Source organism: Haliotis cracherodii, unplaced genomic scaffold (genome assembly GCF_022045235.1).
Source record: "Haliotis cracherodii isolate W230 unplaced genomic scaffold, xgHalCrac1.p SCAF_2, whole genome shotgun sequence".
Taxonomy (NCBI): Eukaryota; Metazoa; Mollusca; class Gastropoda; order Lepetellida; family Haliotidae; genus Haliotis; species Haliotis cracherodii.
The window spans coordinates 75047110-75070508 of record NW_027266275.1 but is presented as its reverse complement, the minus strand read 5'-3'; the positions used below and the strand labels follow the sequence as shown (position 1 = coordinate 75070508).

At 38.4% G+C, this 23399-nt stretch overlaps 1 protein-coding gene across 1 annotated transcript; it reads left to right on the top strand.

The window, feature by feature from the left end:
- The first annotated feature begins 422 nt into the window (after positions 1-422).
- On the top strand, positions 423-23319 carry LOC139469639 (high-affinity choline transporter 1-like). The gene is made up of 9 exons (XM_071251865.1): positions 423-489; positions 7576-7784; positions 9007-9114; positions 11938-12093; positions 15516-15664; positions 15890-16036; positions 16973-17102; positions 18253-18470; positions 21974-23319. The coding sequence occupies exons 2-9, from the start codon at positions 7622-7624 to the stop codon at positions 22526-22528; spliced, it is 1626 nt and encodes a 541-aa protein (XP_071107966.1). The 5' UTR covers positions 423-489; positions 7576-7621; the 3' UTR covers positions 22529-23319.
- The last annotated feature ends 80 nt before the right edge of the window (positions 23320-23399 follow it).

Below are 23399 nucleotides of genomic sequence, written 5' to 3'. Positions count from 1 at the left end.
CTATATACACTGTAACTGTATACACGAGACAGAAGAACTGTATACACTGTAACTGTATACACGAGACAAACAAACAATATACATTGTAACTGTATACTTAAGACAGAAGAACTATATACACTGTAACTGCATACACCAGACAGAAGAACTATATACATTGTAACTGTATACACCAGGCAGAGAAACGATATACATTGTAACTGTATACACGAGACAGAAGTAACTATATACATTGTAACCGTATACACGAGATAGGGAAGTATGTACATTGTAACTGTATAAACCAGACAGGTGAACTATAGACCATGTAGAATAATCACATTGCAACACAACGTGGGCGATTTCCGCACAGATTACAATATGCAACGTGAGGGCAATGTGTTTAGATAGCCTACTTCTCACCCTCGCGCACTAAGATATAGGCCCGGCGGAGCGTTGTGACATCCTGACGTGCCCTAGTTTGGCCCAGTCTTCAGATACGACAACCTTGTAAGTACTGCTTCGTCAATATGTATCTGCAAGGTACAAATCATGAAATGGGCCTGTTTCTGCGATTGTAAACTGTGTTTGGAGTTGTCTAGTTGCCCAAATACTGTGCTATTTGACGTTGACTATTCCGCGCATTGCGATCTTCTGGCTATAGCTGTAGGAGTAGATGAATACTACATAACATAGTTCAACATAGCAACACACCCATCATGAAACATGCAGGCGTGTTAATCACATTCGGGTGTGTGCACGTATATAACAGTGACAAGATAGATTTATTCCTGCGGCGGAGCAGACAGTGTCCTCGTTAGGTACATAGGCATTGCAGATTGAATTCATTTTGTTTGTGTTTGTGGATATGGCTATGGAGTGTTTGTCACACTCATGACGATACACGTGTTTGTGTCTGTATGTATCTGTGTGTGCGTGCGTGCGTGAGTGCGTGCGTGCGTGTGTTTATGTGCGTGTGCGTGCGCGCGCGTGCGTGTGTGTGTGTGTGTGTGTGTGTGTGTGTGTGTGTGTGTGTGTGTGTGTGTGTGTGTGTATTTGTGTGTGTGTGTGTGTTTGTGTGTCTATGCTGATGAGGCCCAAGTATCGCAGCAACAGTATGATTTGGTTTCTTAGATACTTACTAGTCTTTTCATCAGAATTTTAACAAAGTATGATAATATCACTACAGTGATTGTTGTTTGTTGGAATTATTTTAATCCTTTTAAACCCCCAGAGAAGATTATCCTCTGAGGTAATTTTTGTCCGTATATATGTCACAAATTAGTGATAACTTATGAAAAACGTAATTATCTGTTTCGAAAATTATGTACCGCATTATACGCGAGGTACCAAAAATACATGACAGTCTAACATTAGAATGACGTCATGGATGTGTTCAAACCATTGTAATGAAAATATCAATTAGAAATTATAGTATTTCAAGAAGTAGGTATCCATGGGCACCGATTGTGTTAACCTTCTTGATTATCCATTTCTTAATGCATATGAATCGCAATTTCTACTCGCATTGGGAAAGTAAAAACAAGGTATTTTGGTCAAGAAGTTTCACTTAAGCTGATGATCTGATGATCTGATATCGTTCAATAACCACCAAATAGCCAATGTACATTACATACATACATACATACATACATACATACATACGCACGCACGCACGCACGCACGCACGCACGCACGCACGCACGCACGCACGCACGCACATACATACATACATACATACATACACACATACATTACATACATACACACACACACACACGTACGTACCTACGTACGTACGTACGTACATACATACATACATACATACATACATACATGCATACATACATACATACATACATATACATACATACATACATACATACATACATACATACATACATACATACATACATACATACATACATACATACATACATACATACATACATACACATACATACATACACACACACACAAATACACACACACATACATACATACATACATACATACATACATACATACGCACGCACGCACGCACGCACGCACGCACGCACGCACGCACGCACGCACGCACGCACGCACGCACGCACGCACATACATACATACATACATACATACACACATACATTACATACATACACACACACACACACGTACGTACCTACGTACGTACGTACGTACATACATACATACATACATACATACATGCATACATACATACATACATACATATACATACATACATACATACATACATACATGTACATACATACATACATACATACATACATACATACATACATACATACATACATACATACATACATACATACATACATACATACATACATACATACATACATACATACACATACATTACATACACACACACACAAATACACACACACATACATACATACATACATACATACATACATACATACATACATACATACATACATACATACATACATACATACATACATACATACATACATACATACATACATACATACATACATTACATACACACACACACACAAATACACACACATACATATAATATGTTGATATAATACCACAGTTGTTAATAAACTAATAGACATTTTAAATTTAAGTGAAGGGAGGAAAATACAAAATAGAACTAAGCTATGATAATTTCATTGAATGACATTGTTTTATATCAAAATCAAAGTAAAATCGAATACCAAAACTAATAAATGAATGAAATGAAATATAACTATGACTTTTTGAACTGAAACAAGCATGTATTAAATGTGCAAGTCACATATAAAACAAGATCATTTAGAAGCAGCTAGTGATAAATATCTTGTTGCATAATGAGAAATTTAAAATCTGTTTGTTTCTACAATAAATTGATGGACATATTAAAAAGTGGAAGGAATTTGTTTGTTCCTCGGACAGAATTTTGTTACCACTTAGAATTGTTTCTAAATTGATGTTGATAAACAAAGATTGTCTTATTAAAGTCTATTTTTTACATTCGAGAAAATAGTGAAAAGCATTTTCGCATGGGGAACCGCAAGAGCAAAAAATAGTGTCTGACAAATTAACCCTAAATAAATCATCATTTAGATTGCTACATCTATGTCTAAGTCTTGTGTGTATAACATTAGTTGCACGTTTTCCATAACTGAAATAATAAGGAGTTTTAATAACATTTGGATATGTTTTTTGTTTTCAATTCAGCTACAGAGAAACTATTTTTTATTTTTTCATTTTGGGAATTCCATTGTTTTAAGCAGTCTATAATAAATTATTTCTGAAACGTACTTGTTCTCGTAAAAGGTACAGTTATGTTCTGTTTGTTACGTAGCTTATAATTTGAAGCAGCTGATCTATTGTGGGAAAACAAATCATTTAGATAAAAGGGACATTAGTTCATTATTATTTTGTGCACTGTCGTAAGGTGTTTAATTTTTCGTCTCTCTTTTCGTGGTAGCTTGCCGGTTTCGAAATATAAACTTTTTCTCGAGGCAAATTTGGTCAAACCTGTGACAATTCTGGCAGCGTCAAGCTGTAATAATTCAAGTTTATTTTCGTTTCAGGCATAAAATTGTTTAGCCTTTCTTCAATCCCAGCCGTATCAGTTGATGAAGTACATATACATGTGTCGTCGGCGAATAACCTAGTAACTCTTTTAAGCTGATCAGTAATATCATTTATGTAAACTAGAAACAGGAACGGCCCCAGTAGTGAACTCTGTGGGACCCCTGCTTTGGTGAATTCTTTACTTGATAAACTACTATTAATGAATACTCTATGGCATGTAGCTAACAGATAACTACGATACCAAGTTAATAATTTACCAAACAGTTGAAGTTTATGCAATATTCCTTTGTGCCATACCCCGTCAAATGTAACAAATGTACGGATTCACGTACTTTTTTGGGTTGAGTCCCGTCCGGGATTCGAACCCACACCGTCAGAGTGATGCACGATGTGTTCATACCTGTCGAATGCCTAAGAAATATCACAAAGTATCATACAAAAATATTTATGATCATAAAGCGAATTACAAATGTGATGATAAACTTTAATTAGTTGATATGTAGTACGATTTTTTGCCAATAATCCCGATTGTTATTTGTAAAGTAGCTTATTCTCCAGAAAGTAATTATACATTGTTTTAAATATACGTCTTTCAAATATTTTTTCCAGACAAGATAACAGTGAATTTGAGGTTTAACTATTCAACATTTTTTCGATGTCAGTTGTGTTTTTTAGCATGAGTCGTTTGCCACCTTTTTCTTTGCAAGCAAAGATTCAAAGATTCTCCCATCAAGGGTCTAAAATGAATACAATGAAGTGGCAGTGTTTAGGTTCAGAGGTTTTCTCAATAAGTTATGGCGATACTGTATAAGGTCTTCCGTTACAAATATTCTGGAGGAGGGACCCTTTAATTTCCCTTTTGCCATGTAGACCTGTCAGCGAGCGAGGTACAACATCGAAACTAATGTTACAACGGATTCTTCATCATCTGTTACATCCATATTACGTGTGTATGAAGCACTGGTAGAGCCAATAGCAACATGTGGTTCAGAGGTGTGGGGCACCCAACTCATCAAACTCCAAGACATTCTACAAAACTGGCCTAAACAGCAAGTAAATTCATTAAGCATCAAGATTGCAAAGAGTATTTTAGAAGGTCCTCGGAATATTGGCTGTCTGTCAGAATTCGGACTCTATCCCTTTAACATTTCAATATTCATACAATATACAATCATTAGATGTAAAAATGACAGATTACTCACTTCCGCCTTCAATAAAGGTAAAAAATTGAACTCATGGACCTCTTCAATAAACATTCTACTCAACTATGTTTTCCCTGATCTGGCTCACAATAACATCTCTTCGGGAAAATTAAAGGAACATGTTCATGAAGAGTTCATTGCCATCTACCTCGGTGAAACTGACCATGCCCCATCCACTAAACCACATAAGCTCAGACACCTCGGGAAAATTCGAAAGTGAACCATATCTGAAAGTAACAACCTCCTTAGAACAGCTCACGACCTTCAAATTGAGAGAGGAAGATACGCGAACACCCCATTAGCAGGAAGAATATGTACCTTCTGTAAAACCAACGAAATAGAAGATGAGGAACACTTTCTGTTGCCATGCCCTCTCTACAAAGATCTGAGACTGGAACCAAAATCACCACCCACCTTAGCTATGTAACCAATATCACTTAATCCACCAGCGCCTTCTGCAAAAGTTATCTCATATTTCATTGGAGAGAGAGAGAGAGAGAGAGAGAGAGAGAGAGAGAGAGAGAGAGAGAGAGAGAGAGAGAGAGAGAGAGAGAGAGAGAGAGAGAGAGAGAGAGAGAGAGAGCACTTCAAGTATAACGGCGTGTTGTACCCAGCTAAGATCCACTCTTCAGGTACATAAACGTAAGTATTTTCAAGATTTATGTGTATGCAATACGTCAGCGAAGTTCATACATGCGCTTGGAGTGTAATTATGATGCGATTAATTTTGAGATAGTGAATCGTATATCGTTGTATGAGCGCAATGAGTACATTTACATACTTAGCAAGTTATAAAACCAGTGGCTTTGGGTTTATGCATTGTGTGAGAAACTAAATAGTGTCCATAGTTTGTGACAACTTGACATTTTCACGGTTTCACGTAACAAGTGACCAGTCAGTGCATTACAGTGTACACACATCATGTTTTTGTAGTGTTACATCATGCTCGTCGTGGGGACACTTGTACATGTGTTTATTTATGTTTTGTCACGAGTTCATGAGGGAACAATGGGTATTTACATTGTATCATTCTGTGATTTTCAGAACCTGAATACATGTTCTTTTTTGGAAGAATATTCGATATTTTGCTCGATCAATGATTCTTTTGATATCATTCCTACCATTTATGATTGAATCAAGTAAGTTCATTGTCATTCATGGCATACAATATTCATAACTTTTTCCTTTCAACTGTAATCGGGTCTTGAATAGTAAGACTATATATTGAACATACAAACTCACTTCTCAATAATGCAAATAAGCATCTTTTGCTTTTCAAAATGTTTTCCGATGTATTCCGGGTCATACGCCTGAGAACCGTGAAGATCCAAGGTAGAATAGGTCCAGCTTCAGCAACCCATGCTTGCCGTAACAGGCGACGATGCTTGTCGTAAGAGGGTGGTCAGGCTCGCTGACTTGGTCGATGCATGTCATTGTATCCCATTTGCGTGGATGTCAATCATGATGTCAATCACTGGATTGTCTGGTCCAGATTCGATTATTTACAGACCGCCGTCATACAGCTGGAATATTGCTGAATGCTGCGTTAAACAACAAACAGACATTCATACACCTGAATCTAATTCAGCCCCAGCCATCACCTCCCAAACTATGATGCTAATTCGTATAACTCCATCGTATGGACAACTTGTAGGCAGCCAAACACCAGAATCAATCTATTTTCATCTTGTATATGGAATCCCAGATTTTTATCAAAATTAACCAAAGTGGGAAATCACTACAACGCAATATTCGTACCCATGGTCGCAATGTCTGCGTCGAAAAATACGTTTTGTTTTCATGAAAGGGCGACAGTGCGAGAGCGCGACATTTTTAAAGGTCAAAATATATGGTATTATCACGCACTTAAACGCAATTGTTATACAAAATAGTTAGGACGACACGTATTGACCATAAAAATGTCATTTTGTCGCCTGTACCTCATTTGCGTGGGATCGACGCTCATGATGGATAGTCGATCTCGCGGTATTAAACACCAAACCAACAAAACAAATCGGATCAGTAGAAAGTTTGACGGGTCTCGAGCACAACGCTGTGAGTTGTACGATATCAATTGCACTGCAGTTACACTGGCAGCTTGACTGAAACAAAACGCAAACCTGTTAACCTGTCTTGTATATTGCTGGAGCTTATATTTGCAGTTAAAACGATTCATCCTTATTGTAAATAGAAATTTAAACACATATCGAGAATCTAACCTTCTTGTTTCTTAAAGTGTTAAATCAAGTTGTTTTATTAGCTAAAAACTACTAGGACTGCTAATGGCGTCATGCTGCTTTAGATCTACAAACAGTGCAATGGCATTATAAAGCAAGAGAAATGAAAGGTTGACAGTGGAATATGCACCATTCTCTACAAATTGCCTTGGAATCAATTTTTTAGAACATCATTACACGATGGACTCTATTTTCTTCTAAATGTATGCGTGGGACATCATCGACCTTTATACCATCAGGTAACTCGAGAGAGTGATTAATCATAACCAGTCGTGAGGCAATTGCAAAATGAGGGCATTATCACGTTACAGTGGCCCACACTTCCGGGCTGTTTATGATAATTATATACATTTAGCTGTTAATGTAATTTAATCATCAAAGGTTGTGTGATTGTTCATGACGTCAAAACGTTTTGGTCCAACAAACAGCGCAAACGCAGTATAACACAAGGGTTGTCGGTGAAATGCACCCCTCTATCAAACAAGTCTTGGTACTAATTAATCAGACTCTAGACATTGGTTACACGTAGAGTGTGTACAATTAATGTTGGTGAAAATTCTCTACTTCTTTGTTTCCAGTTTCATCAGTTGATGCTAATACCGCACAACTATATTAAGCCTCATCATGGCTGTGAACGTTCCCGGGCTCATCTCCGTCATCGTGTTCTACATCCTCATCCTCGTCATCGGAATCATCGCTGCAAGGAAAAGCAGAAATAAGAGTGCTGAAGACTCATTTGTGGCCAACAGGAGCATCGGAATGTGGCTGTCTTTCTTTACACTGACTGGTTGGTACCGATATATTACGCCCAGGTGCAGACTTCTGATGTTCTGAAATCACCAAGGACCAGGTTCCTTTGGTAAAGTAGTGTGATCATGAAGTCTGATAGTTACCCTTAACGTCACTGTTCTCATTATCTAAATTATACTATTCCACTTTTGGTAGGGATATTTTTTATCTTTCAAAGAAAAATCCTTCTCATAATATGCCAAGTGTATATACTGAGTATACTACCGACAAAAATAAGGGAACTGGTGAAAGGAAAGGAAAGGTGTAATGGAGATAAATGTCGGTAAATGATCCTCGGGCGTGTAGATCATTATCTGATGTGTTCACTATGGTGGGTGATATAAACACGATTTCTTGCTGGTATACTATTGATTAACTTGAATATGGTTGCCCTTGGTATTGCCCGCTATTCCATATGAGAAGCTTCCTCAGACTGGGCCACGGTGTCAGGTGCTAGGTGTCTGGCGAACACTCTCCGCCCGAGAACATCTCATAGATGGTCTATTGGGGGACATGTCAAGGGACCTATCCGGCTAGTCCCATGTCCGTATCTTTCTCGTAGGAGATAGTAGGTGACGGCCTGGGCACGACAGTAAGTACTGTTTCGGAGGCATTTTTTTTATCATGTGCTTAGATCAACTGCATTCGTGATTGTGAGTTCCCCCATAGGCGCACCCAATGTGGCTGCTGTGTATACGTGCATCATATGCTGTTCATGCATGATATGATATTTCATTGTGATTAGATGTTGTGCTCAGATGCATCTCCACGGTATTGTAAATGTGCACTTCAACCTCATCAGCCTAAGTCAGTAGTTTATAAATAGAATGACATATATGATTATCCCTATCAAAAGTTGAGTAGTATATATCTAGGCGTGTCAGTTTCATGCTGGAGGAAAGACTGAAGTGAATTCAACAATCAGGGAATGGTGTCACAAATTAAAGATCATAATCTGATTCGGATCCTGGTACGCATAAGGGACGCAACTTCAACACAGCGAATGGCAGCACTTTGTCCACTTGGCTCCACTGCCGCCTCAAATAGCACAGTCGGAACTGGAAATACATTTGTATACAGATTATTTGTATTGTTACAAATGATAACATTACAAATGTAACTGTCAAACATGATATTGTACATAATAATGCTGTGATTTTATCTTCTGGATCTTCCCTTTGTTATCTCGAGACTGATGATATACATACACGCTTCTTCAGCAACTAACGTCGGGGGAGGCTACCTCAACGGTACAGCGGAAGCCATGGCATACAGCGGCCTCATCTGGACTAATGTGCCCATTCTTTATTGCATTTCCATCATCATTGGTAAGATAAATTTAATGAAACACAGGCGACAAAGGGGATTGAAGATAAATAAAATTTACCCCAAACGTCGTCATTTCTCTTCAGGAAGCCAAACATAGGTGTCCCATTTGATAGCATAATAACATTTAAGAGATTGTAGAGTACATTTTCCGCTTCTAGTACTGATGCTATTCGTAGTGGTCCTCACACGGGTGTCTGTCTTATCAATGGTGGGTAAATATATGACAATGTTTATCTCTTCAGTCTTTGTTCGAGGTTCGTCTGTGTTGCTACCACTTTAACACACTTAGTACGTTGTCAATGACTTTTCTCGAACTCTTGATTTTCAATGATCCATTCCTATAATTTTCATCACTTTTGTGTGGTTTACGCCCAATGGAATCTGTTTCAGCAGATGATCGAGACTGATTATTCTCTGACGTTGGCATGTTATATTTCAACGTCTTCAAAATAATATTTACTGATCAATGAAGAACGTTTTCTCCATGTCTTCCATTCTCTACGAATATTCCGTTAGCTAAAAGGCAGTCTGGTATCTCTGCAACAAGATGTTGTTCTCCTTATTTTGTTCTCTATATTTTAACAAGTAGGAGATGAAGAACAGTTCTTGCATTTTAGGCCTCCGGTCCACATACAAAAGTTACAGAGTAAACACAATATACAGTAACTTACACATATAAACATAATATGCAGTATTACGATGTTTTTTCTTAAGATAATTGCATGCTTTGAATAAAGTCACATGTGTAGAATATCAGTATCATTTCTAGAGGTCATAAAAGAAGGGAATGTTAATTCAGAAGGTTCACGTAAATACTTTTTTGGTATATATTGAACTCTAAAATCACCAAAAGTTGGATATGTAAAGATAAAGTGAATTTCATTTCTATACCTTTTTCACTTAACATACAAGTTCTCTCATTTTTATTGTTACCTATTTTTCTATCTGCATTGATAATAAATTTTGACAAACCACAATCTAAATCTGAAAAGAAAACCACGATATTTTCGAGACATTAGTACGAAAAGGTATTGTTCAGGTTCAAGGAAACGTTTAAACGATCTGTAGGATTCAATATCGTGTTCAATATTGAATGCAAATTTTTAAAGAAATATATTTATGGAGCATTCCCGGAAATCTTTCAAAAGCATAGTAACATTACTCACTGTTATCAGACAATGCCATAACCGCATGGAAATAAAAGGTTTCTAATGTGTGAAGCCCATGTAATCTTACCTATACAATCTAAATGTAAAAACGTATTGCATGCTAGTTTCGGTTAACGTTGTTTGTGTTTATCTTAAAAATGTGTCCAGAATTTATGATAATACGTGTAGAGGATACCTACTATATTCACCGAAAACTGTAGAATTCGGCGTATATAAGATATTTTTAATGCGCCAAAAGATTTTTTTCCCAGACATTCATATCTTTGGAATCTACATACTTCTGAACCACGAAGTACAATTGGTCGTATTTGTGTATCGAAAAGTTTTAAAACGACATTTAGGGAAGTTTAAAAGTTTAAAACAGAACTGGAAGTTCTAATAAATTAGGGAACATGTACACCATGTATACCAGAAGTAAGAATTTCAAAATACAATTCATTGAAAAAAAGGAGAAATGAATAGGACTCAGGATAGATCCCTGACCCAAACCATTCCGACAATCAAAATAGTCTGTGACATCATATCCACTACCAACACATGATTTAACCTCTGCAAACATACCTTTCAAGACGGAATACATTTTCCCACCCAGGTCAAATGTTTTTTTTAAAAATCTACAAATACTACATATAATTTATGTTTTCTTAATGACAACTTTTACCTCAATACCTCATCTACATCATCATAAAGTACACGGGACATATTATTTAACATCAACGTTTAAATTTGGAACACCGTAGATTTCTTCAATTGAAAAATTATTTAAAATGCAAAAAAACAGTGACGACACCAGGCACTGGCAAAATGGCGAGCGCACCCCGTCCTACCGGCGGCACCCACCACAACCACAGGAAATGACAGGCTATCTACTCATCCGAAAAATAAATAAGTGAACGTGTGGCACAAGCCAAAACAGTGAATTGCATCTGACATAATTTTTGTCACAGGTGCGTCAAATTCGGAAATGTCCGTTATCCTCAAATTGACTATTGGAAAGTTGAAGTTATCCCTCTTGTAATACATACATGTGGAGGAGAATGTTTTATCACTCTGAATATTTATGAAAAATGTGAGGCGGCCTCACTGGTCTCCATTATTTCTAGCTTAGGTGTGTAAATCAGTCGAAGAGAATTGGCTATTTGGTGGTTATTGAACGATTATCAGATCATCGACATACCTGAAGCTTCTTGACCAAAATACCTTGTTTTTACTTTCCCAATGCGAGTAGAAATTGCGATTCATATGCATTAAGAAATGGATAATCAAGAAGGTTAACACAATCGGTGCCCATGGATACCTACTTCTTGAAATACTATAATTTCTAATTGATATTTTCATTACAATGGTTTGAAACGTATCTATGACGTCATTCTAATGTTAGACTGTCATGTATTTTTCAGTAATGAACAGTTGGGTGATATTCATTATCTTGAACAATATTTCAGCTAATGTGCATTTGGAATTGACGGATCATATGTAGTTGCCATATTGTTCACCATGTTATGCAGGAAGATGAATCTTGAAATAAAATGGTCAAAACTATTTCCATAATGAAAATAAAAGTTCATGTACGATTCCAACTCTGGTTAGTGTTATTTTAGATCCGCAATCTGTTTGAGTTCAATACATCAACTGTATACTATAAATCCTCAGCTGGGGTGTTTTACGCGCCTAAGATGAGGAGAGGAGGATATATCACCATGTTCGACCCCATCCAGGCAAAGGTGGGGGGTCGTGCCGGAAGTCTGCTCTTCTTCCCCCAGCTTATGGGAGATGTCTTCTGGACAGCCGCCATCTTGTCAGCTTTGGGTAAGATGATGCTAGTATAACTTAAAAGAATTAAAATGCAAACCCGAAAAAGCAGCGTGTAAGTGGTGAGGGTCTCGGACGTTTGCATCGGTATTTTCAAAACACAGCAAAGGATCCATGGTTGTAAAGCTGGTATTTGTTTAATACAACAAAGGATCCATGCTGGTAGAGCTGGTATTTGTGTAACACAGAAAAAGATCTATACTTGTAGAGTTGGTATGTGTGTAACACTGCAAAGGCTCCATACATGTAGAGTTGGTATGAGTGTAACACTGCAAAGGCTCCATACTTGCAGAGCTGGTATGTGTGTAACACTACAAAGGCTCCATACATGTAGAGTTGGTATGTGTGAAACACTGCAAAGGCTCCATACATGTAGAGTTGGTATGTGTGTAACACTACAAAGGCTCCATACATGTAGAGTTGGTATGTGTGTAACACTACAAAGGCTCCATACATGTAGAGTTGGTATGTGTGAAACACAGCAAAGGTTCCATGTTTGAGTTGTAGCTGGTATATAAGTAACACAACACAGGATCCATGCTTGTAGAGCTGGCATGTTTGTAACACAACATGGGCTGTGTTACGACGTAAATTGTAATAAAAAGGTAAATTGTAATACTTGCAGAAAATTGTAATAATTATCACGTAAATTGTAATAACAACGTAAATTGTAATAATATTTGACGTAAATTGTATTACGCAAATTGTAATAAAAATTACGTAAATTGTAATAATCTCAACTTGCGGTAAAATGTCATAAATTCTTACGTAAATTGTATTAACATTACTACCGTAGTTACCAATACGCCAATTGACTAGAAATTATCTTTGTCAGTTGAGCTTACGTTTCACATGTACAATTCGAGAAATACTGTGTATGATGACAAACGTACAAAACTGTTAAGTTAGGGATGGTTGGCATAGGCTTTATCGTACAGTCGTCATTAAAGGGTGGTGTCAACATAGTGAAAGACATTTATTGGATGTGATGTGATGTTTGTGGCATGCTATCATCTACGTAGAAGATACTACTATCTGCGTAGAAAATACTATCATCTACGTAGAAGATACTTTCATCTGCGTATATGATAGTATCTTCTACGTAGATGATAGTACGCCATCTCGATACTATCGTCCACTTACATACTTTCATCTACGTTCATGATACTGTCATCTAGAGTATGTAAATGTGCAGTCATATATGTGATACCAATGACATAGAGCTCACATTTACATACACACCTACATGCACACACACACACACATCTGTGTGTGTGTGCGTGTGCGTGTCCGTGTGCGTGTCCGTGTGCGTGTGTATATGTGAATGTATGTGTGTTTATGTGTGTGTGCGTGCGTGCGTGCGTGTGTGTGTGTTTGTGTGTGTTTGTGTGTTTGTTTTTACTTAAATTGTAATAACCTTATAAGTTTAGGGTCAAAGGCGTTAAATTACTAGAACCTATCCTTGTTAGGGTTGGTACAGGGGTTATCGTACAATCGTAATTAAAGTATGAGTGTTGGGGAGGATTGAGGTCGTTATCATACATTGTTGTATAATTATATGTATATATAAACGCATTGGAATTTCATTTCTATGGTTGTCCAGAAGAGGATTAATTACTAGAATGAACTTAGTTTTCTTATTTATTTGAGAAATATTCTGTGTGTTTTGTATTATATTTTGACGAAGAATTCAAATACAACAAATGAGTGACAGATCTCCTGTGCAATGTCAAATGAAAAAAACCAGTCGTCAGCAAATGCAGCATAGATTTCCCATGCATGGGAAAGGAGAATACTTAATACATAACATTATATACAATGTTTTTTTTTAATATCCAAAGAGGGACGTGGATATTCTTTACCTACATTGCATATACTATTAGATATTATGTATTCTCGATCTCTGTGAACTTCTCACAGATAAAGAAAAATGCAAACCATGTTAACTTATGCAATATGTGTATGTATGATTAACATATGGATTAACATATGGATCATATGGATCATTAATATAACATAAAATATTTCCTTTCATAGGAAGAAGTATATTTAATGAAATAAATGAATAAATGAATAAATGTAACTGTCTGGATTCTTTTCATATGTCATGAAGAACTAACAACAACTTACTGACAATTTTTGCTTGGATAATTACTCCTTGCCCCAACAACAAAAACAGAATCCATCATGATAACGGCACGAAATCATAATTCAAAGAATACACAAATAATATACGGTATCTTTGGGCATGTCTTGTTGAGTTTCAAAGCGCATCAGAATGTATAATAAATTTGTTGCAATCAATTATTGCTGAAATAGATATGTTTTGATCAAAATTGAAAGGATTGAAAATCTATAATGAAAAGGGTTTTGTCACTAACGTAAATATTCTCTTTGACCTTATACGAAGAGTATTCTAAGATCATTAAACTCGGCAATCGTTGGTGGATTGCGCCAAGCAACCTTGATACCAAATTTGGTACCTCGCGTATAATGCGGCACATAATTTTCGAAACAGATAATTACGTTTTTCATAAGTTATCACTAATTTGTGACATATATACGGACAAAAATTACCTCAGAGGATAATCTTCTCTGGGGGTTTAAAAGGATTAAAATAATTCCAACAAACAACAATCACTGTAGTGATGTAATCATACTTTGTTAAAATTCTGATGAAAAAGTTAGTAAGTATCTAAGAAACCAAATCATACTGTTGCTGCGATACTTGGGCCTCATCAGCATAGACACACACACACACACACACACACACACACACACACACACACACACACACACACGCACGCACGCACGCACGCACGCACGCACGCACGCACGCACGCACGCACGCACGCACGAAGAAGATACTATCATATACGCAGATGAAAGTATCTTCTACGTAGATGATAGTATTTTCTACGCAGATAGTAGTATCTTCTACGTAGATGATAGCATGCCACAAACATCACATCACTTCCAATAAATGTCTTTCACTATGTTGACACCACCCTTTAATGACGACTGTACGATAAAGCCTATGCCAACCATCCCTAACTTAACAGTTTTGTACGTTTGTCATCATACACAGTATTTCTCGAATTGTACATGTGAAACGTAAGCTCAACTGACAAAGATAATTTCTAGTCAATTGGCGTATTGGTAACTACGGTAGTAATGTTAATACAATTTACGTAAGAATTTATGACATTTTACCGCAAGTTGAGATTATTACAATTTACGTCAATTTTTATTGCAATTTGCGTAATACAATTTACGTCAAATATTATTACAATTTACGTTGTTATTACAATTTACGTCAAAATTATTACAATTTACCTTTTTATTACAATTTACGTCGCAACAGGCTGCATTAAGTAACATTTTCTATTACTGAAATCACAACTTCCCATGTGCAACAGGGTCCACCATGTCCCTTATCCTGGATCTGGATCCCGTCTTGTCCATCATCGTGTCTAGCTGTGTGGCCGTGTTCTACACCTTCATAGGAGGGCTGTACTCTGTGGCCTACACTGATGTCGTCCAGCTCATTTGTCTTTGCGTGGGACTGGTAAGGGTATTTCACTGTGATAGGGTTCTAACTAAATTTCCAAACCGAAATCATAGCTCTCCTTGAAGTGGAAGAACCTTTGAATGCTAAAACCCCATGCTACCCTGCTTTCGTACCATCCCAAACAAATCAGCGTTTTCAATGTCATCTTACGTTATACTTGATTGAAGTGATTACGATGTCACAACGCAGCTGTCCTCTATGTATTTACAATTTCTTTTTCAGATCGTGGCATGTCCGTTTTCCTTCTTCCACCCTAGTGTGGACCTCTCACGGGTCCAGGACACGTGGCTGGGAGAGCTGCCCACAAACATGATTGGTTTATATGCAGACCTTTGTTGCCAAATCATATTTGGAGGCCTACCATGGCAGGTATGGTATATGCATGATATTACACATGTTCATCATACCCGAGTATTAATTTTGGAAAGTATGATTTAAATGCTAAAATTATTTTATCAGTCACTTATGTCCCACATGGAGACCTGTAGGCTGAAAGAGCTCTGTATACTTTGCAACAAAGTGCAAATCTTTAAACACATGTTATACCTCATGTCTTAATCATGATACTCCTTTGTGTGATATGCCTTCAAGAGTAGGTACATTGTGAGAGTCGTTGATGCCTACGTGGACTTAGCATGGGACATAATGTTTGTTCCCATGACATTAAGTGCTATTTCACTGCAAACGGTTCTGAGTCCAACTTGAGTTCATTAGAATCTAAGCTTCATGGACCGACAAAGTGAACATTTCATCATTTGACATAGGATGTTTCGGTACGTGTGAGTTCAAGGTGTTCACTAATAATACCTTTATATACATTTCGAAACTCAGAGACAATATTAGCGCATGTATATAGGTTCTGGAAATAGTATCACAGGGGAGTAACAGTACCATCGACTTCAAGTACACACGATCTTCGCGACGGGATCTTTTTCCAATGTGTTGAGTTCGGTCGAGTAGCCCAGTGGTTAAAGCGTTCGCTCGTCACGACGAAAGCCTGGGTCCTATCACCTTGTAAGTACATTATCGGAAGCTCATTTCTGGGCCGTGATATTACTCACACTCACTAACTTACCCAAAGTGTTATCTGTTCTCAGTGTGATCTGTTCGATTAGCTTTTTATTGAGCGATTATTTATGCTGAAAGAACACAGTTTACTGCAAGATGACCTTGACCTTTACTGCCAGTGTAGTCACTGAAGTGGAACGGGCCCGTGATAAGATATTTCATCTCGTCCATAAGTTTGGACAGTGGTTGACTATATATTGTGTCTGTTAATTCGAGTAATGAACATTTGTTTTACAGGTGTTCTACCAGAGAGTGTTGGCTTGCAAGACACCAAGCATTGCCCGCACAAGTTCGATTCTAGCAGCATTTTGTAGCTTGCTTCTTGCCATACCCCCAGCAGCCATTGGAATTGTTGGAGCCGCAGCAGGTTTGGATATAAATATACCAAATGAGTTAACCTCTTTAAGGAGGACTTTGTGGTGCATGAGCAAATCGAACTGTCGTGTATATGGTGCTGTAAGGACAAAAGTCGATCGACATGATATCGCCGAGATATAATGAAATTATCGATCATGCGGCGTTTCATGTCAAATGTGTTCCCATTTTACGGCAGGTCGCTGATTACCGTATGTCTTGCGTCAAAGGCGAATGTAAGTATCATCACACCGTTCTAAATCTGTGATGACACTGCACTGTGACGACACTGCACTGTGACGACACTGCACTTTGACGTCACTGCACTGTGATGACACTGCACTGTGACGACACTGCACTGTGATGACACTGCACTTTGACGACACTGCACTGTGATGACACTACACTTTGACGTCACTGCACTGTGACGACACTGCACTGTGATGACACTGCACTGTGACGACACTGCGAGACGTGTAATGTACAGAAGATATATGTATGCACACCCGTTTAAAAAGGGATTCGTCTATACGTCCAGTTAGTAAAGTGCGAATTCGGGGAGGTAGTTAACAAGTGCTTAGGACAAAAATGCACAGTGACCTCCAACACATATAAATGCGACAGTGCAATCATTTAGATTTCAATAACAGCTATCGAAGTAAGTAGTGAGTGTGTTGGGCTTAACACCGCCTTGAACAGTATTCCAGTTATATCATGGCGTGTTAGCTTAATATGTGAAGAAAGCCCGAAGTGATGCAGATCTCAGACCTTTACCACTTTGGTGAAACCCAAAAGCACAGGTATGGTGCTGACAAACTTAAAAACATAATCGAGGCGAACGTAGAAAGTAGAGCCCAGCAGATGTTCTTGAGAACATCTCACATCACAAGGAAAGTTCGTGAAATATTTCAGGACATCGATATAGATTTATTAAGTATTCAGGACCATGCTTTATAAAGGCCAACTTCACAATGAGTTTGTTCAGACGTCGTGTAACATCAGTTGAAAGCGAGGGTAATGTTCTAGTTACGAAGGCGAGTACAATGTTTCAGATTTGACATAATTTGTGTCATTTAAAGTTTTTCGATATTTCAAATATACAAACGGCTTTTTCTTGTAGCCTTGGAATTTGATCTTAAAGCACAAGCATGTTGTTTTCCCAGACTGGAATGCCACATCCTACACAGGCGATATACCAATACCAACTGAATACCACAGTTTTATCCTTCCCATGGTGCTCAACTACCTGTGTCCACTTCCGGTGGCAGTGTTGGGACTTGGCGTGGTGGCTGCTGCTGTTATGTCATCAGCCGACTCCTCTGTCCTCTCAAGTGGAACCATCTTTGCTAAGAATATCTACAAAGATGTCATACGTCCACAGGTACATCGAGAAGGGTTTGAAAAGTGCCTAGAATGAATACTTACCATATATTTATATGCATTTGTGATAATAACACTTCCACATGTATATGGGCAGCCATTCGAAAAGAAAATACATCAGTTGAAATAAAGGATACAAGTACGCATCAGTAGTCAAATGTTACGAATAAAGTATTAAATGTTTCTGACAAAAGTCAAAAGAAAGAACAATGCGTGGGATAGGATATGTTTTATTCCATACTGAAAGGCCAAAGGCCCATAGTACAATTCTGTTTTTGGGAGTTGTTGCAGAATATGTTTAACATATTCATATTCTAATTAACATAACATGATCAATTAACATTGATAGTTGTTTCATGGCTATCTTTATCAGTTGGTGACATGTTCGATGCATTCTTTTGTAGAATCGGATGTACATAAAAAGGCAGTTCTATATAAACTGACGGCCAAAATAAACGTTACCAACGATATTTCTAGGATAAAATATGACCAACACAATTTGAAGCAGCAATAACAATTGTATTGTAGAAACTCATCATTCAGAAAAGTAAAATGCGAATTTACTACAAGTAATTCAACAACAAAGTCCTTGACTTCCAACAGGGACATTTCTTGACAAGGGGTCATTCGTCAAGTATTCGATCAACAACATTGGTTACAACTTTAAGGTGACGACGGTCCAGACCGTTCAATACGGGATATGACCTCCATGAGCGGCAATGCATATTCGAATGCGGCGACAAGCGTCCTCACATCGACTGCAGGTATCTGATTCCAATCCTTACGGAGGGCAACGATCAACGCTTGTCTCGTGAAGGGAGGATGTTGACGTTTCCGAAGACGACGCCCCTGCTGGTCCCAGAGATGTTCTATGGGTGACAGATCAGGTGATCGAGCTGGCCACGGCAGGACAGTCACGTTGTTGGCGTTGAGGAGGTCTCTAGTAATACGGGCTTTATGGGGTGTGGAGTTATCTTGTTGGAACACCGGCCGTTGTTGACGCTGGATGAAAGGAAGAACCACTGGCCGTAAGATATTGTCAATGTAGCGTTGTGCTGTCAGATTGCCTTCGATGCTGACAAGTTCCATCTTCTCGTCCCCGCAAATGCCCCCCCAGACCATCAGACTTCCGCCCCCGTAAAGTTCTACCTCCTGGACACAACAAGGAGCCGTACGTCCACAACGTCGTCGATAAACTCGCGTCCGCCCATCAGGTTTGAAGAGTTGGAACCTGCTCTCGTCACTAAACAGCACTCGCCGCCATTCCCTTTGTTGCCATCGCTGAGTTTGCCTGCACCACGTCAATCTGGCACGTCGATGTTGACGGGTCAAGGTCATGCCCTTGAAAGGGCGATAAGCCCGGAGAACATAATGTCGTAGTCGTCTGGTCACTGTTTGTCTGCTGACCGGATGTCCTAAGCTGTTGGCAGCTGATCACGTCACAGTAAGAAATCTGTTCCTCAGATGAAGTACCCGTAAAAAGCGGTCATCCTGCGGGGTCGTGACCTTTGGTCTGCCACTCCGTGCTCTGTCTGCGGTTCTGCCAGTCTGTCGGAGACGTGCGACCAGTCTGGTAATGGTCATCTTGGACCAATTCATGTTAATGGAAACCTCTCTCTGTGTCGCTCCGATCTGCAGCATACCTATGGCTCTCTCCCTCTGGATAGCGGTCAGTCTTGGCATGTTCGTTGGTGTTAATTTATACCCGGAAATTGCACGATAAATTGGGAAAGAATGTTTTAAAAAAATGCTGAAAAAAACCTATATCTCCCAAAATCCGCAAAGCACGTGCAAAGAACGACAGAGAACATGAAGGCTGTATTCGTGAGATGTGTTCTTTACTGTTTTTTAACAGGTTGGCATCTTTGTTTCAAAGTGGCAAATCAGTTAATGTTGGTAACGTTTCTTTTGGCCCTCAGTTTATTTACTTCTTAGATGGTCGTATTGTGGACAGACTAACAGAAAATGAAACTCATCTTCAATCACATTTAGATCACATTGCTCGCATATTCTCAATTCTCTAACTATGTTTCTATGTCTGCCTACTTTGATCCTAAGTCTATGAGAACTGCATCTAAATTTTGCTAAAGATAGCTTTTTGAATTTCATCTCTTGTCATTGGCGAATCAAGAATTGCAGGAGTTATGTCATAGTCACATTTTCCCTGATCTGATAATTCAATGTATATATCGTGCGTAACACCATCACAACTCAACATATTTTTAAAATAATCACACCATATATAAATTTTATTATTATTTTTATACTTATAATGTGGATTTAGCGTTTTGAGAGTTGTCCAAAATTCTTTTGATAACTTAATATTATCTTCCAAGTATTATTTTTCCTTTTAAAGAAATATAAGTTTCATTTTCCCTGCACGTGCTTTGGTACAGATTTCTAATTCTTGTATATTCCCTTAACGACCACATATCTTTATCTCTTCTCAATTTGTTGAGGCATGTGCATCTCCCTTTTGTGTAACTGACATTCCCAATCAAACCATTGTTGGGGTTTCTTATCAGTGTGAACTACTTTCGTCATTTCTTCATTTCACGGGAGAGTGCCTCTCTCATAAACTCAATATTTGAGAATACGGCATCAACTGCTTTTTCAACATGTGGTAAAAACTTATCAGAAAATAAGTTACAAAAACATATTTCTTCTTTATCAATTCTTCATTTAAAACTCAATGGACTTGCATTATTGATATCATCACTATTGATGCAAGAATGAAGCGTATGTAAAGACATTGCTAATGGAAAATGTTGCGACTCGATGTTGGATGCTTTACATAGGTAGAACATATGGACTGTAGAAATAATATAGTTATTTACACATGCCCCTGTACTACTAATGAATGTATGGTCCCCAATACCAGCGTCACTGCCACAACGACCATTCCTAATATGAATATTTAAGACAGAACAGGTTTAATAAATCATATACCATACGTATTCAAAATATTATCAGCAGAGTATCTCTGTAAATGAAAATGATGTATCAGGAAATCCCAAGACGAATATCACAACCTTCACGATTATCCAAAATGTCGCCTTCCACAAAATCGGGTTCTGTCTCAGTTCTAAAGTTACAGTACGAGTTTACTCCCGAACGTCAGCGTGTACAAGGGACATCAAACAAACAACGTTGACAATAAAGAACGCTAGATGACGCTGCAATTTTTCAACATTCTGATTTTAATTGGCTTGTTCCGCTGTGTATATGATAGATGTATGCAATGTGTAACACGACACCGAGATGCACAATGCATATACATGTATAACGCCATTCCCCGTGCACCCAGTGAGACGTTATATGCATAATACAATTATTTCAAGCGTTTCAGTCACCGTCACATATAGAACGATACGAACAGAGCCTAGAATTAAATACCCAGAACATGTGTGATCTGCCATTTTGAAAATGAGTCTTTAAAAACGTATAATGGACCAGAAAATACTTTCGTTTAACTATATCACATATTTCTTTTCTTCTCTTTAGGCCAGCGATCGGGAATTGATGTGGGTGTTGAGAGGTGGAATACTGGTGACCGGTACATTGTCATGCATCATTGCCATCCTGGTGAAGTCAGTTTACGGACTGTACTACATGTGTTCAGACCTCATGTACGTCATCCTCTTCCCCCAACTCACCTGTGTTCTCTGGATCGGGTTCACCAACACCTACGGCGCTCTCACGGGATACGTCCTCAGTCTCTTTCTGAGAGTCGCTTCTGGGGACACCCTGCTAGGAATCCCAGCTCTTATTCATTTCCCCTTTTACACAGAAGCCGATGGCCAACTGTTCCCAGTCAAGACCCTGGCGATGATAGTCAACTTTGTGGCCATAGTATCTGTGTCAGCGTTCACAAGTCTTGTCTTCCGGCGAGGGTGGCTGTCAACCAGATGGGACGTGCTTAATGTAATGAAGAGAGAAGAGGACGCCAAAAGGGCCGAAGAGCGAGGAGAAAGTCTGATGATGAAGGAACGACATGATGGAAACAGAGACCTGGATTACGCACAGAATGAAAAGATGAAACTTCAGGATAACTACTAGTTTATACAATAATCCTCCATTTATTCATGACGCATGTCCTATCTGATCCACTATCGCTGTTGTATCTGTTTTCAGTTCTATGTGGATTATATTGACATGTGACAAATAGGAATAGTTATTAGTAGTTCCACATGCTAAGCACCACACCACGAAGAAGTACGGCATATACCGGCTGTCCAATGGCGACTAAAAGAGAAATTATACCACGCACTTTCAGTGGACAATTTCTCATAATGAACTAAACGAGATATTCGAGAAATGAGGATGCTACAAGGAGATTAGCATCACCGTGCCATTGAGTCTCACCAAGGAACCACGACGATCAAAATAGAGAATGAGCGAGAAAAAGTACTTGTTCGATCCACAGATATGGGATCGATGACATGCGAGCCTGACCACCCGATCCCGTTAGTCGCCTCTTACGACAAGCACAGTCGCCTTTTACGGCAAGCATGGGTTGCTGAAGACCTATTCTACCCCGGATCTTCACGGATCTCAAGGGGTTTTAAAAAGATATAGCAATATTACTGTAAGAAGGAAACGATCGGTAAGTCAAAAATAACAAAAACCAAACAAATACTCTACAGCCCAAGAGCATTTTTTAATGGAAAACGAAGACTGATTATTAATCATACCATATAACCCATAAATATATTAGTTACGAAGGAAACACAGCGAAAGCTGTTGTCATTATTTTCTTTCATGTGTTCTGCTTCATGTACAGAGGCAGGTTAACGTTATCCGCATTTTACTTTCTGTCCATAAAGTCATAGATAAGCGTGAACGATTTGTTTTACTGAACACTTCTCATCCTTTCTTAGGGACAGACCATTAAATATGCGCGCGCGCGTGTGTGTGTGTGTGCGTGTGT

Excerpts from the sequence above, each read along its gene's own strand:
- LOC139469639 (XM_071251865.1), top strand. The coding sequence starts at position 7,622 with ATGGCTGTGAACGTTCCCGGGCTCATCTCCGTCATCGTGTTCTACATC. Across the intron at positions 7,785-9,006 it reads GTCTTTCTTTACACTGACTG|CAACTAACGTCGGGGGAGGC; the intron begins GTTGGTACCGAT and ends ACGCTTCTTCAG. Across the intron at positions 17,103-18,252 it reads AATTGTTGGAGCCGCAGCAG|ACTGGAATGCCACATCCTAC; the intron begins GTTTGGATATAA and ends TTGTTTTCCCAG.